Source organism: Macadamia integrifolia, chromosome 6 (genome assembly GCF_013358625.1).
Source record: "Macadamia integrifolia cultivar HAES 741 chromosome 6, SCU_Mint_v3, whole genome shotgun sequence".
In the NCBI taxonomy this organism is placed as follows: Eukaryota; Viridiplantae; Streptophyta; class Magnoliopsida; order Proteales; family Proteaceae; genus Macadamia; species Macadamia integrifolia.
Window position 1 is genome coordinate 23,544,307 of NC_056562.1, and position 16,070 is coordinate 23,560,376.

The following is a 16,070-nucleotide window of genomic DNA, read 5'->3' on the forward strand; positions in this document are numbered from 1 at the left end:
GGGGAAAAATAATGTTGATGCTGCTTGCAACTCCTTTTGGGATCAGTTGAGCCCAGTTTTACTATTGTATATGACTATCTGTGGTTGATATATAAGATGTTCAAGTATTGTTGGAAACCATGAATAGCCAATTATATATGGCTGACTATGAGAGCTTTTTCCCCTGAGTTGTATCATAATATTTGTTCCTTCTCTGGGTAGTGTCTCGAATTTTGAGTGTATTGTTATGTCAACTTAACCCTGACTGTCACAAGGAAGATACATGTTTTCTTCTAAAAATGCTTTTCCCTGGAACTGTAAATTTTACTTTCCATTATAGAATTTCAGCATTTTGACTAGTTTTTGCCGTTCTGGGAGGGTGAAAATTCTCTGAATTTTGTTCCTATTACTTTCCGCCCCAGCAGAAAAGTCTGGATGGAGATTTCTTGTGGCTTTTGGGTCCATTGAGCCTCTTATGGATTTTTATGGTCCCAGTAATGACGGCCTCAACTCACCGTGATTTTCGGCTTAAGTTTTCTCTCCCACAAAGTGTCAACCTGAAACAGGTGCTAGCACTTGAGTTCTCTTGTTGCAGGTGCTTACAGAAAACAAAAATCACAGTGCTTCTACAATTGGGGGACTGTGCCCATCATTCTGCAACTTAGATGGATGTAGATGTACTGACCGATAAGAAATTTTTGGTTGTACTTAGCTTCTTATTGTTGGATTGTTTAGAGCTAACATTTTCTGTGAGGAACGGGTTCCAGGAATAAGTTCCCATTTTTTTAATTCATTCCTACATGGGCACCACCTTAATGATGATTTGACTAAAAAGCTCAACTTGATGATTAACTAAGCTAGTGGCCACTGATATTGGGTGCAGGTTCTTGCTTCATGGATTTGGGTGAGAATATCAGGGTAGGTTATTTAACTTGATGCTTCAGTTGAGCTGGGATATTGGATTTTTGAAGCTATGTTCAGGCTTAATAATTAGTAGGGAGCTCTACCTAGGCATGTTTCGTCGCATGAATGAGGTGCCTACTGTCTCTCTTTGGTGAATGGATGATCCCCAGGAGCAGCTTAGCTTTAGAAGCTAGGAATTTCAATTTCACCTTGTAGGAGATCATTTGGTATGCACTTTTGTTGTTGGGAGAAATGTTTGTAGAACTGCCATAGAAATGTAGCAAGTATTATTTTGGCCATGAAGTACAACTTATTCTTATTCATCAGAGCACAATGAATCTGCTGCAAATTTACATTGGATGATTGTGTTGATAACATGTCTTTTTCTTCACAACAGATCCAAAACATGTCTGCTGCCTTTCAGTAACTACAAGAATCCATTAGATTAAACCGAGACAGAAGGAACTTAATAAGGCTTCATGGTTTATAGAGACTTACATTATATGTTATTTTCTATATGAACTCTCTTGCTTTTTCTCGGACCTAGTATACACTCTAAATATATACCTTCATACATAAAATTATATCATTCTTTATACTGGAACAGCTTCCTTAGTCTTAATGTTCTGTTCATCGAGAAAGCCAACATATAGTTTGGTATGGCCTGTGTCTTGCTCTGAGAGCCTGGCATCTCGGCCACCTTCTGACATGCTCTTCACAAAATTCACTAAATTCCTCCAGTTCTCTCCTTCAAACAACCTCTTGTTCATCCTTAGATATGTGAATGCACTCAAACCATTGCCTGAATCTGACTGACTTGTTGTCAAGACTTGTGCAAAAGCTCTATCGTCATACCTCTCTAATGCATTTTCACCGGCAAGCTCAGTGTACGTGGTCTTCGTCGCCATCTTTACTTGACGGACTAGTCCTTCAGGCGAGCAGTTTGCATATGCTGGTTGTTCTCCATCTCGCATCTCCATGCACGTGAAGTTCAGTATGACACCTCGTTTCCCAAAAGTTCTTGCTATCGGAAGGTACCCATCTCTGTACCTGGTGTTGTAGTACCCGGCTGTTAGTTCGGCTGCGTGGGACCTAGACCCATAATGCCAATGGATCCCTGCAACCTTTCCAGATAGCTTGGCGCCGGTTCCTTGAAATATCCCTTCAGCAGCAGCTAGAATCTGATCACCATGTTCTAGTAGCTTTCCAGAGTACCATTCTAAGAAGAACTGGCCATAATCGGTGTTCCATGTTCCTTCTCTTCTGAAGAATCCTGTGTCCTCTAGGAACTGGTTGTAGTGGCCTGTGTCATGGGGTCCACTTTTACCCCAATCTCCCTTTCCAATTGCTTCAGCTGATGCTCTCAGGGAAGCTCTCATGTACTGTTCCAGATTGCAAAAACTTGTTTAGAAAGGATATACAAAAGCAAGACCCTTTGAATTCATTGATCTATCTAATTGAAAGAGTTTAAATTGGTGATCTGTGGGCTATCAGCAGCCTCAGATGCATCATGGCTCAACATTATCTATGGAATATGGATCATATGTGTGGCCCAGCCGCCCACCAACTTGCCAAAAGTATACATTTCAGTTGGTTCACTATAAAGAATAGCTTTAATTGTTTGGAAGGTCTACCTTGTCATAGCATTGGAATTCACCAATTCCAGGAAATCTCCAAGTCCCATTGCTTTCTGGATAAGATGGATACCTCAGCTCTCCACAAGGGCCCATTCCAACTTGAATCTCCTGCAAATTTGAATAAACTTCGTTAGCCAAATTGTCTTTCCTACTCCTACATAGGTGGAAATGGAAAGGAAAGCAAATTTAAATGTTAATGGCCCACTTTGTGCTCTCTCCATGTGTGTTTGTCTTGTCTTTTTTGGTTGGGGGAGGAGGTTTAGCCTTTTTTTTTTTTTTTTTTTTTTGGGGTGGGTGGGGTGGGGGGCTTTGGTGGGGGGGGTGGTGGGGGGGAGTTTAAAATGCTTATTTCAAATTTGAAAGGAAACTGTTGGTTTATGGTTGTTATCTGTCACACTTAGTATACAGTTTGATACATGACTGCAATTTTTATTTCTATTTTCTTTGTACAGGTAAGACTAATATTTGATATTAAACCTAGGAGTATGTGTTAACTTTAACCGGCTCGCCTTTTTAAAATAATTAAATAATATTTTATTCCCTAATTGTCTAATTATTTCAAAGGGTCTGAATGATTTGAACATCTTGTGATATTATATAATATTTTGGTCCAACTTCTATTTCTGATCACCAACTTATGATGGAGGTTAAAAAAATCACTAAACAATTCATTAGCTTGTCATTAGTAAATTTCTTAAAACATTGCTACTTCATGTCTTAGTTACCAAAATTTGGCCTTTCTCTATAGTTTTGGTTCTTATCCATATACTGGCTTAGTCATTACAATTAAAAAAGAGGAAGGAAAGGAAACAGGATAGATATAGGCTACTTACCACAATAACTCCTCCTAGATAATCTTTGAACATGTCCCTGAAGCTTCTCATGAAATCAGAGTAGGCTTGGATGGGTGTTCTTCCCTTGAGCAGAGGCAATGAATCACAGCCCAGGGAAATATACTCCGGATTCCTCCGGCCGGATCTGTCTGTGTAGACTAGATCAGGGTTCTTGCTGACTTCTTCAAGCACCCATGGAGGCAGGGGTATGCTGAAAATTCAACACAGAAGAAAAATCAATAATTGATAATAGCTATATTGAAAGAATGAATTGGTTGGTTGAACTAGAAACAAAGACTTGTCCAAAATCAACAAAATTCAATGGAGAAAGAGCCAATAATAGTAGCTCTTTTTTGAGTTTTTCAAAACAGTTTCAAAAAAATAAAAAACATAAAACTAAAGGGCTATGGCCTGAAGTCTGAACATACCTGCAGGAGTCTCCAACATTTCCTCCACACTGATGAAAGGACATAACAACTTGAAGCTTCAAGCCATGCCTTTGCACCATCTGGACAAGCTCAAGATAACCATCCCAATTATAATTGAGAGGGACATCTTTCTCCACCAACCCCCACCAGGCATCCACCATCACACCTTCCACTCCAGCACTCTTCAAGGCCATCAAACTGGCATTCAATGCCCTTGGCCTATTCAAGTTGCCTCCGAAAGATACTGTATCAAGAGGCAACATCACAAACACAGGTACTTTTCTGCCGCCGGCCTTGTGACCCCCGGAGAGTCCATGAAGCCACTCCCTCTTGTCACCATTCTTCTCTTCAGAAAACAAAGTCTTCTCGCGTGGGAGAGTCACTTCTAGACTTGAACACTTTGCCCAGAGATTACACACCGGCTTGAATGGGACATAAGAAACACAGCCATGGAATTCTTCGAGTGTTTTGGGGCTCTTGGCGTCCTTTGGATTGATAAAGGAAGGAGAAGAACGCAGTGTTAATGCCATTTTTTTTGGTTGTTGTAACTAGGAATGAAGTGGGAAAGAAGAAGATATGAGAATGTAAGAAGGAAGGAACGTTGAGTGTTTATTTATAGAGGGAAGGGATGAGGCTTGTGAAGGAAACAACACTGGTGGTGGGCTCAGCCTAAAGGGCAAAAAGCGCATAAAATAAATCTAGTCCACTCACCATTACGTGGACTCAAGTAGTCACCCAAGAACTTTTCCCATTCTTCAATTCACATTTTTAACGCGGGTTCTTTCCTCCCCATTTTTTATTCACTATTGAAATGCTTGGATCTAGATCTGGTTTATTGTGACAAATAAGATACCTATCTATATGTCTTACCTGCCCTGGATGGCTCCTGTGGCATCTATTCAACCACTTATCACTACATGTGGTGAAGTCAGGCAACCCACAACCTGTTATAAGGAGTTTTATACATGACGTAGTACCAATTATTCGGCCGAACCGAATTTTTCCGAATTTTATCAAAAATTCTGACCGAATCCGAATTAAAAATAAAATTCGGTAAAATTCACGATTTTTTCAAAAGTGAATATAAAATGCGAATAATTCGGACCGAATCCGAATTAAACCGAATTATTCGGTCCACTTAAACAGTATTTAAAAAAAAAAACCAAAAATAAAAAAAAAATAAAAAACAAAAAAAAAATCCAATAAGCTTTTTTGGCCGAATCCTTAAATTAATCAATCGAATTATTCCGAATAATTCTCCGCCCGAATAATTCTCGAATCCGAATTTGCTAACTATGCGCAGTACTCAACCTTCTACTCTTTAGTAGTCCCTCATGTGCAGGTCTCCAGTCAATTTCTTGTAATTGTTGGTACAACCTTTGAGAGGATGGCTCAGGAGCCTAAACATGGCATTAGGGAAGTCATGTCCTTTTGTTACTAGCTTTTTTATAATCTTAGCAGACTGCAATGAAACCCAACTTAATTTGGAAAATCAGAATTTGGTGGGTGAGGGCGTTATCTTATTGCCTTAATCAGGTCGGAAGGTTATTCCTAGAGTGGTGAGGAGACAACAACAACAACAATAACATCCATAACCTTATCCCAACTTAATAGGGTCTGGTATGTGGAGATTCCAAGCAAGGACGTGCGCAAGGATCCATCCAAAAAGATTAACGGGTTATGACTAATTATAACAAGTGTCGTCTATCAAACCCCACTTGCCAGAAAAGTGCAGGTAGGCAAACCCCACTTGCCAATTGTATTTGGTCTATTATTCTTGAAGGTGTGGATAGAAAATCTTAATAAATAAAATAAACTCCAATTTTTCTTTGGTTTTGGTTGATTTTGGATAAGAAAGAAATGCTCTTTCCACATAGGGAGAGCCTGTAGTTGAAATTATTTCTATGCTTCTTTTGTGAAGACTGGAGATCAGTTTGCTAACGTGTTAACTAAAGGGATCCATGTTCTACAGTTCCAATCTCTCTTGGGAAAGCTACGGATGCTTGATATCTACTCCCCAGCTTGAGGGGGAGGGAGTGTTGGGATTGATTATGGTTATAAGGGTATTTTGGGTATAGCCAGTAGTCATATGTAATAAACTGTAATATATGTAAGTGCACCTTTGTAATTTTACATTCTTTTAAGTCAATGGCAATGTAGTGTTGACACTTGAATGGAGAGGATTTCACTGTCTCATTTCTCTCTCCTTTTGTCCCCTTATCCTTATCTTCTTCTACTTCCACGTCTCCATCTTCTCTCTTGCTTAGTTAAGGCCATAATCTAACTTGCAGTGACTAGGGGATTGAAGTAGTCTAGAATTTGTGTTGCAATGTGAAGTGTAATTGGACTATGGTAGGTGTGTAACAAGATCTAGTGTTCAAGTTTTGGAGTAACTGAGAAAACTTTCTAGCATTAACAGAACAACATTGGAGCATTAATGGCATTGAAAAATAGGTTACAAACTAAGCCCAACTGGTTTGTCATGATAAGGTATCTCAGAAGGTAAAGTTGAATCACAGCTGAAAGATTAAAAAAAAAAAAAAAATCTGGAACAGTGGTATCAATTCGTTGTCTTCTTCTGTTGTTGAAGTTGTGGCTTAAATAGAATAGGGATCAGAATTCAAGAAGTGCTTTCTTTTATCAAGCACATGGCTTTCTTATAGTTATTCTTATATTGACATATCTACAGATTTCCTCAAATCACTGTTAAAGATTAATTCTTTTCAATGCTACTAAATTTTCTGTAACTTCTAGTATGAATTTCTCACTAACAAGGCATAGGCTAAAGCTCTTGTATCAGGTTCTGAATAAAGCACTCAGAAGTTGGCATGGAAGGAAGGGGGGGGGGGATAACTTGAATGGTGCAGGTCACAGGCAGCTGTTGGGGCTACAATTGCATTCATGAGTGGCCCTTAAGTGGCTGGAGAAAACCCATGATTTACTGCTTTGGATGGGTTCAATGTCAAAGCATAACTACATGTTCTACACACATGTACAGATGCTCCAAAGGAGCTGCAGCTTGATCTTTTGTCTTGACATTCTCCAACATAATGTCTTGTGTGATCCCGTTTCCACACTTAACATTGTAGTTGTCATTAGACGAAATAGTAAATCGGTCGATGAACCTTTTTGCATCCAACTCTTTCAAGTTCTTTCTATTTAGTATGAACTGTAAATTATAATGTTCTACGATGTGCTGAACCATTCAGGTTGGGGAGGATGATGAATACTGGTCTATGAGTTTGTTGGTACAATAACATGACCTGTGCACAGTGATGCAAGTATGTGGAGCAGCAATCTTATGTCTCCCTTGCTCAAGATAAGAACCAAAAAATTTCCCCCATTTTTCTTATGGATAACTAAATTGTATTTCAAATAAAATGAAAGGAAGTAGATCAGCAAAGTGATAATGACAAGAAGAACAAAGGACAGCACCTCCCAAAGGAAAAAGAAAAAAAGTGGGGTTAGGTGGGGGGGATTTATTTTCCATTGTAGAATTTCAGCCAAAAGATTTGACTACTATTTTATGTTTTTGGACGGTGAATTGTGTTCATATACATTCTACCTCAGCAGAAAAGTGTGGATGGAGATTTCTTGTGACTTTTGGGTCCATTGAGCCTTTATTATGGATTTTTATGGTGCCAGTAATGATGAGCCTCTATCTCACCATGATTTTCGGCGTAAATTCTCTTTCCCACAAAGTATCAACCTGAAACAGGTGCTAGAATTTGGTTTCCCTTATTGCAGGCACTTCCAGAAAACAAAATTCACTGTGCTTCTACCATTGGGGGACTCTGCATTATTCTTCTATTTAGGTGGATGTAGATGTACTTACCAAAAGAAATGTTTGGTTGTACTTGGCTTCTTATTGTTGGATGGTCTAGAGCTTAGATATTCTGTAAAGAAAGGTTCCAGGAATAAGTTGGCTTTTTTTTATCTTCTGCATTTTTATGGCCTTTCAAACCCATTCCTACATTGGCACATTAATGATGATTTGATTAAGAACCTCAGCTTTGATGATTATCTAAGCAAGTGGCCACTGATACAGGGTGCAGGTTCTTGTTGAATGGATTTGGGTGAGAATGTCAGGGTATGTTATGAGATTGGGTATTGGATTTTTTAAGCTATGTTCAGGCTTAAGAATTAGTATGGAGCTCAACCTAGGCATATTTAGTCAAATGTATGAGGTTCCTACTGTCCTTCTCTTTGGTGGATGGCTGATCCCCAGGAGCAGCTTAGCCTTGGAAGCAAGGCATTTCAAACCTTATAGGAGACCATTTGGTATGAACTTTTGTTGTTTCGAGAAATGTCTTTAGAATCGGCACAGAAATGTAGTAAATTGAAATATTATTCTGGGCATTGATGTGAAATTTGGAAGGGTATTCTTATTCATTGGAGTATAATGAATCTGCTGCAAATTCACATGGATGATTATGTTGATAACATGTATAAGCTGCGAGAGTCTCAACAACCAATAGCCAGAATCAGAAGTAAGGAAACACAGAGAGAAAGAAGAAAGGAAGATGAGAGGATATATTAAACTTAGCCAATGATGGACTCGGGATCGAGATCTATCGTTGGACAGGGCAGTATTTATTATAATAACTCAATTCCAATCAGAGTAGAAACAGGAAACTAACACCATAACGTAATCTACCAAAAAGACTAACCAACAAGTACTTATCATGATAGGGACACTCCCCCTATAATGGTTTCAATAGGGAACAAATAACACCCCTATAGACCAGACCAGAATTATAACTAAACATTTTTGTTCTCAGAACAGATACTTAACATCTTCAGAACAGATCCGAAATCATGGTTGCTACCATTCAGGTACTATGAGAATCCATTTAGATTAAACCTCAGAAGAAGGAACTTAAAAAGGTTCCATGGTTTAAAGAGACTGACATTATGGTATATGTTATTTTCTATATGAACTCTATTCCTTTGTTTTGGACCTAGCATACATTATTCTTTACACTGGAACAGCTTCCTTGGTCTTCATGTTCTGTTCAGTGAGAAAGCCAACATATAGTTTGGTATGGCCTGTGTCTTGCTCTGAGAGCCTGGCATCTCTGCCACCTTCTGACATGTTCTTCACAAAATTCACTAAATTCCTCCAATTGTCTCCTTCAAACAACCACTTGTTCATCCTTAGATATGTGAATGCACTCAAACCATTGCCTGAATCTGACTGACTCGTTCCCAAGACCTGTGCAAAAGCTCTATCATCATACCTCTCCAATGCATTTTCACCGGCAAGCTCAGTACACATGGTCTTAGTTGCCATCTTCACTTGGCGGACTAGTCCTTCAGGGGAGCAGTTTGCATTTGCCGGTTGTTCTCCATCTCGCATCTCCATGCACGTGAAGTTCAGTACTACACCTCGTTTCACCATCATTTGTGCTATTGGAAGGTAGCCATCTCTGTGCCTGGTGTTGTAGTACCCGGCTGTTAATTCAGCTGCGTGGGACCTAGACCCATAATGCCAATGGATCCCGGCAACCTTTCCAGATAGCTTAGCTCCAGTTCCTTGAAATATCCCTTCAGCAGAAGCTAGAAGCTTATCACCGTGTTCTAGTAACTTTCCAGAGTACCATTCTAAGAAGAACTGGCCGTACTCCGTGTTCCATGTTCCTTCTCTTCTGAAGAATCCTGTGTCCTCTGGGAACTGGTTGTAGTGGCCTGCATCATGGGGTCCACCTTTACCCCAATCTCCCTTTCCAATTGCTTCAGCAGATGCTTCCAGGGAAGCTCTCATGTACTGTTCCAGAGTGCAAAAACTTGCTTAGAAAGGATATACAAAATCAAGACACTTTGAATTCATTGATCTATCTAATTGAATAGTCCATATGGGTGATCTGTGGGCTATCAGCAGCCTCAGATACTTCATGACTCAATATTATCTATGGAGTGTGGACCATATGTGTGGCCCTTCCTACCATCAACTTGCCAAAAGTATACTATTCAGTTGCTTCACCATAAAGAATGGTTTGTTTGAAAGGTTTACCTTGTCATAGCACTGGAATTCACCAATTCCAGGGAATCTCCAAGTCCCATTGCTTTCTGGATAAGATGGATACCTCAGCTCCCCACAAGGGCCCATTCCAACTTGAACCTCCTGCAATTGCAACAAATTTGAATATACTTTGTCAGGCAAAGTATCTTTCATACTCCTTCATATGTGGAAATGAAAAGGAAAGCAACTTTAAATGTTTATGGCCCACTTGGTGCTCTCTCCATGTGTGTGTCTGTCTTTTTGGGGGAGGGCGATGGGGTGAGTTTAAAATTTTATTTTAAATTTGAAAGGAAATTGTTGGTTTATGGTTGTTATTATCTGTCACTTAGTATATAGTTTGATAAATGACTGCAATTTTTATTTCTTTTTTTCTTTGGACAGGTAATGATATTAAACATAAGATTATGTGTTAACTTTGACTGACTCGCGTTTTAAAAACAATTAATCATAGTTTATTCCTTAATTGGCTAATTTTTTTGGAAACATCTTGTGATATTATATAATATTTTTGTCCAACTTCTATTTCTAACCGACTTCTGGTGGGGTTAAAAGAATCACTAAACCATTTATTAGTTTGTCATTAATACCTCATTAAAAGAAATGCCACTTCATGTCTTAGTCATCAAATTTTGGCCTTTCTTCATGGTTTTGGTGCTTATCCATATACTGGCAAGTGATTACAATTAAGAAAAGGAAACTTCATAGATATAGGCTGCTTACCACAATAACTCCTCCAAGATAATCTTTGAACATGTCTCTGAAGCTCCTCATGAAATCAGAGTAGACTTGGATGGGTGTTCTTCCATTGAGCACAGGCAATGAATCACACCCCAGGGAAATATACTCCGGATTCCTCCGGCCAGATCTATCTGTGTAGACTATATCAGGGTTCTTGCTGACTTCTTCAAGCACCCATGGAGGTAGGGGTATGCTGAAAGATCAATAATTGATTACTAGAAACAAAAACTAATCCAAAATCAACAAGATTCCATGGAGAAAAATCCAATAATAGCTCTTGTTTGAGTTTTAAAAGAAGTTTCTAAAATGGTTTGAATAATAATATTACAAAGTTACTAATAAAAGTAGCCAAGTCATGAACACACAAGAATAGCAGAAGCTACAAAACAGAAATTATTAGAAAATATTTATACACTTGAATAAATTGTATGTTATGGGCCATTCTGCATACCTGCAAGAGTCTCCAACATTTCCTCCACACTGATGGAAGGACATAACAACTTGAAGCTTTAAGCCATGCCTTTGCACCATCTGGACAAGCTCAAGATAACCAGCCCAATTATAGTTGAGAGGGCCATCTTTCTCCACCAACCCCCACCATGCATCCACCATCACACCTTCCACTCCAGCACTCTTCAAGGCCATCAAACTGGCATTCAATGCTCTTGGCCTATTCAAATTGCCACCGAAAGATACTGTATCAAGAGGCAACATCACAAACACAGGTACTTTTCTGCAACCGGCCTTGTGACCCCCGGAGAGCCCATGAAGCCATTCCCTCTTATCACCATCCTTCTCTTCATAAAATGAAGTTTTCTCTAGTGGTAGAGTAGCTTCGAGACTAGAACACTTTGCCCGGAGACGGCATACCGGCTTGAATGGAACATAAGAGAGACAGCCATGGAATTCGTCGAGTGTTTTGAGGCCTTTGGTGTCCTTTGGATTGATAAAGGTAGGAGAAGAACGAAGTGTTAAGGCCATTTTTTTGTTGTTGTAACTAGGAATGAAAATAAGAATGAAGAAGTGTGACAAATGTATGAAGGAACTTTGGGTGTTTATTTATAGAGGGAAGGGATGAGGCTTGCGAGGAGATACCATTGGTGGTGGCCTGGTGGGCTCAGCCTAAATGGAAAAAACCCAAAAATTTAAAACTGGTCCACGTACCTTGACGTGGACTAAAGCAGTCATCCAAGAACTTTCCAAATTCTGCAATTCACATTTCTATCGCGGTTCTTTCCCTCTTTTATTATTCACTATTGCTCTGCATGGAACTCGTACTAGAGTTATACTTCAATTGTGACAAATCAGATCTCTCTCTCTCTCTCTCTCTCTCTCCTGTTTGGGTGGCTCATGTGTCGCATCAACTGAACCACTTATCATTGTCCGACATGTGGAGGTGAAGTCAGGCAACTGGCAATTTCTCATAAGGAGATTTTTTACCTGACACAGTACTCAACCTTGTATTGATTGGTAGTCCCTCCTGTGCAGGTCTCCAGTCAGTGTTTCTTGTAATTGTTGGTACATGATTTTGTTAGAGCAAACATCAAAAAATACGAAAATAAATAGATCATAGATTAGCACAACACAGATTTAATGATGTTTACACATCGATGTGGTGTGCTATGTCCTCGGGCGAAGAAGAAGATATTTTATTACGCAAAACAAAGATTACACCCAAGCAATGGCTAGAAAACTCACCTAAAACCCTAGCTCAAAAAATCCCCCAAAATACAATAACTTTCTCAACAAGACAACAGTGCATTATATATTTCAAGAACTGGGCTACGGGTTGGGCTGAGATCTCAGAAAACTTCCCATTCTGATCGCCACCAAAATATGTCGAGCGGGCCAATCTTCAAAACAAGTAAAGAATTCGAGACAAACTTAACAGATTTAGGCCTAAACATGGAAGTTGGGAAATCATGTCCTTTTGGTACTAACTTTTTGTAACCTTAGCTTGTTTCAATGAAACCCAACTTAATGAGAGAAAATTTAATTCTTCCTCTGACCCAAATTTAAGAGAGCTTTAATTCTTCCTCTGACCCAAATTTAAGAGAGCTGTAATGGCATGCAATAGTAATGGTGGTAGCTAGCTTTTCATGTGTTGCGTTCTTCCTCTGTTGGTCCAAAGTTTAAGTGCTTAACAACTTATCATTACACTAAAACCAATTGGTGTTGGTGACGATGCTACTTTACGAGACACTGCCTTGTAATTGCTAACATGTTTATCAGCAAATATCCTAGCTGATGGCTTTCTGATAAGTATGATTCAAAATGAGATATTATGTAAGTGAATAAAGATTCTAACTTGATTTTCCAGCTGTGGCATTGTAATCACAGTTGCTCCCATCCTTGTCAAAGCTCATCTTAGAAGACTGTTTTCAGTAAGCTGAACCTTAGATTGGTCATATGTTGAAGAACTGAAAAAAGAACCTTAGAAAAAAATATCTTTTTGATTCTTTTCCTTCTTTTCATTATTATCATTTTTAATACTACAAAAGATATTCTTGGAGATTGAAGGAATTAAGAAACTCTTTAATGGATAATGACCCTTTTGCAGTTATTAATGGTTGTTAAACTGTAACTTTCCAGTAGTTTTCATTTACTGGTAGTTTATTCTCTATGATCATGTTAGAGAAAACACCAAGAAATACGAGAATAAACAAAACCAGATCCTCACAACACACAAAGATTTAACAAGGTTCACACACCGATGTGGTGTGTTACGTTCTCAGGTGAAGAAGAAAATGTTTCATTAGGCAGAAAAGAGATTACACCCAAGCAATGGTAAGAAAACTTGCCCTGAAACCCTAACTCGAAAAACTCTCAAAATGCAATTGACTTTTTCAACAAGACTATAATACATTATATACTCCAAGTTGCCGGTTAACCCATCGGGTCACAGTCAACCGATCGAACCATACTACGGGGGCGTTCCATCACAGAACTCAAAAAACTTTCAATTCGAGCAGATCAATCTTTAAAACGGGTCAAGAATTCGAGACAAACTTAACAGATTATATCGTGACAAGGGAAACAGAATTGGTAAAAGAATTCTATAATAATCTACAATTATCTTTGTCAGGAACAAGCTAGAGACTTGTTGTAGTAGCTGTTAGAGCAAGATTAATTACCCTAATTTTTTTGTCAATCATGTAATGCTGATATTTATGAGGGTAATTTAAAAAAGCATCAACCTCAAGTCTCCAACAATATCATTCAAGTAGGAAACAAAGGTTTGGGAAACCCCACTAGTTAATTGTATTTGGTTTATATTGTTCAAGGTGTGGATGAGAAAATCTTAATAAATAAAATAAATTCCAATTTTTCTTTGGTTTTGGTTGACTTGGGATAAGAAAGAAAGGCTCTTTCAAGGTAGGGAAGAGTATGTGGTTGAAATTACTTCCATGCTTCCTTTGTTTTCTTCCTTCTCGAACATTTCAACATCTCTTAACCGTCCTATTGGTTTATCATCATACACTCTTTTGCTAACATGGACCGACATGATCATCTCCGGTGCAAGCGGTCCAGTCAGTCAATTACAGCAGTACTGAGCTTGACAATGCTTAGAAATCTTGACCAATGAGAGAAGAATATGGGCTTGGATGCTGGAGCATTAATGAACTGTTAAACAGTTACTGTTTTATTGCTTTCAAGCTATCTCATGAATAAGATTGGACTTGTTCATGGCTTAGCTGATCTGATCTGATATGATTATCCTTGCTAAAATCAATTCCACCACAAAGACATTCATAAATCACTCTACCATAGTTCTTAGATAACCCGGATTTTGGTTTAACTATTACAATATTACATACCATTTGGATATTAAGTATGCACGAAATGGTAATTTTAGTGTTGATTTAGGGACTAGGGTAGAATTCATCCTTAAAAACTAACGGTTACGGAGAGTGAAAATGTCAACATCTAACTGAAGTAGTTTGTCGGTAGCTGGCGTAAGGACATGAGTACTGCAGGCTTGAAATGAGAGGAATGAAGAGTCACTATAACCTTTCTAAGATAATACAGAATCTCATGAGTGCAAGTGCTCAATATCAATGATTTTGGTGTATTTTCTTCCAAGATTTCTTGGGCCCACTTGTTGGTTAAGTAGCTTAATGCTTACCAAAACATTTTTTTTGTGGAGGAAGCTGAGACCTTATCTCTTCTATGGTCCTCTCTTTCCCCCTCTCTGTCTATGTCTCTCTCACAGAAGACTCAAACAAATGAGTGCAAGAAAACTAAGTGACGCGCTTTCTTTTCATGTAAACTTTGCTGTTATCCTATTCCTTAGTTTATACACCCCCTATTTGATACCCACACCAGCTTTCTTGGAGGCCTCATATTGTCTAACAGTTGAAAAGTAGATTAAGGAGCAACTTGTTCAACTGAGGAATTGAACACGTGGCACGTCCAAAAAGCTCATTTGAGAATCTGGTCAAGTTTAGGTATTTTGTTCTAATCACTATGTCAAATTTTGTGGTCCAATTCAACCTTGTATCCCTTAATGAATTTGGATTTTTTCTCTTGTATTTTTTACTGTCTTAATACGTTTTCAACTTCATCGAAGAATCAAGATGTTCATTAAATTTATCAAAGTTCTATTATGTCATGTGGTAAATGTTGTTGATAACATATTCACAAAATTTGAATGTGCGTGGAACCTATATGGAAGATTTTGGACCATATTGAGAACCTTATCTCTTGTTAATATATTAGGATTATTTCTCTTAGGTTAAAAAATCTTATATATGACAGCTTACTTGGTACTCAAATTTTATAATTTGATTATTATAATTAAGAAAAAGAAAAATTAGCACCAATGACTTAGGTTTTGTTAGCTATTTTACATGTACAAATGAGGAAAGTGTTGAATTTTGACCGTAGGCTAGATGAGGAAGAATCAAGGCTGGTCAGATGTCAAATTTGGTAACCCATCTTAGCTGAATGCATATACCCCACTATATAAATCATCAATACTGATTCAGATTGGATTGGATTGGTGCGTATTGGTCAATTTTGCGTTAATCTGATTGGATTGGTGCGTATTGGTCACTTTTGCCTTACTTTATTCAAAAAAAAAAAATTCATTTTTTGCTGTTCTACCCCTGAAATGATACGGATAAACTGATCTGGATCGATCAGGTATTGGTATCAGTCTCAACCAATACCAATACAAAGTATCTGATACGATACCGATACTTGAAACCATGATCAGTAAATTAAATTGCTCAAATCCAAGTGACATTCAAACCTTTATTAAAAGTGGATAAATCTAGCCAGTTAGGATGAATAGTAACATTTGAGTATGGTATGATGTGAACTTGTTACCAATTAGGTTGATAGCCTAGTGGTGAAAATACCCTCAACCCGAAAGCACTGCTTGCAATATGGGGGCTTACCTTGGAGGCTATAATCATTACCATGGAGCAACTTTTTTTTTTACCAAAAAAAAAAAAAAACCACCCCAACTATTATGGTTTTTAGCAGCCCAATAAATATAATTATGACTCAAATAAAGGTCATTTTT

General features: G+C 38.3%; 3 protein-coding genes across 5 annotated transcripts in view; 1 reads left to right on the forward strand and 2 right to left on the reverse strand.

The window, feature by feature from the left end:
• The window catches only part of LOC122081809, a 4,679-nt gene extending 3,425 nt beyond the window's left edge, over positions 1-1,254 (forward strand). For all 3 annotated transcript variants that reach the window (XR_006141227.1, XM_042649128.1, XM_042649122.1), the window contains one exon: positions 863-1,254. The gene's annotated coding sequence lies outside the window, so the exon portion shown is untranslated. The remainder of the gene's footprint in view (positions 1-862) is intronic.
• An 86-nt stretch (positions 1,255-1,340) lies between these two features.
• Positions 1,341-4,376, reverse strand: LOC122081808 (beta-amylase 3, chloroplastic-like). Its single transcript, XM_042649114.1, has 4 exons — positions 3,781-4,376; positions 3,353-3,563; positions 2,517-2,627; positions 1,341-2,264 (listed from the first exon to the last, which is right to left on the reverse strand). Exons 1-4 carry the CDS (start codon positions 4,308-4,310, stop codon positions 1,476-1,478), a joined length of 1,641 nt encoding a protein of 546 aa, XP_042505048.1. The 5' UTR covers positions 4,311-4,376; the 3' UTR covers positions 1,341-1,475.
• Positions 4,377-8,314: 3,938 nt separating this feature from the next.
• LOC122081083 (beta-amylase 3, chloroplastic-like) lies at positions 8,315-11,575 on the reverse strand. The gene is made up of 4 exons (XM_042648050.1): positions 10,992-11,575; positions 10,523-10,733; positions 9,794-9,904; positions 8,315-9,547 (listed from the first exon to the last, which is right to left on the reverse strand). The coding sequence occupies exons 1-4, from the start codon at positions 11,519-11,521 to the stop codon at positions 8,759-8,761; spliced, it is 1,641 nt and encodes a 546-aa protein (XP_042503984.1). The 5' UTR covers positions 11,522-11,575; the 3' UTR covers positions 8,315-8,758.
• Between the last annotated feature and the right edge of the window lie 4,495 nt (positions 11,576-16,070).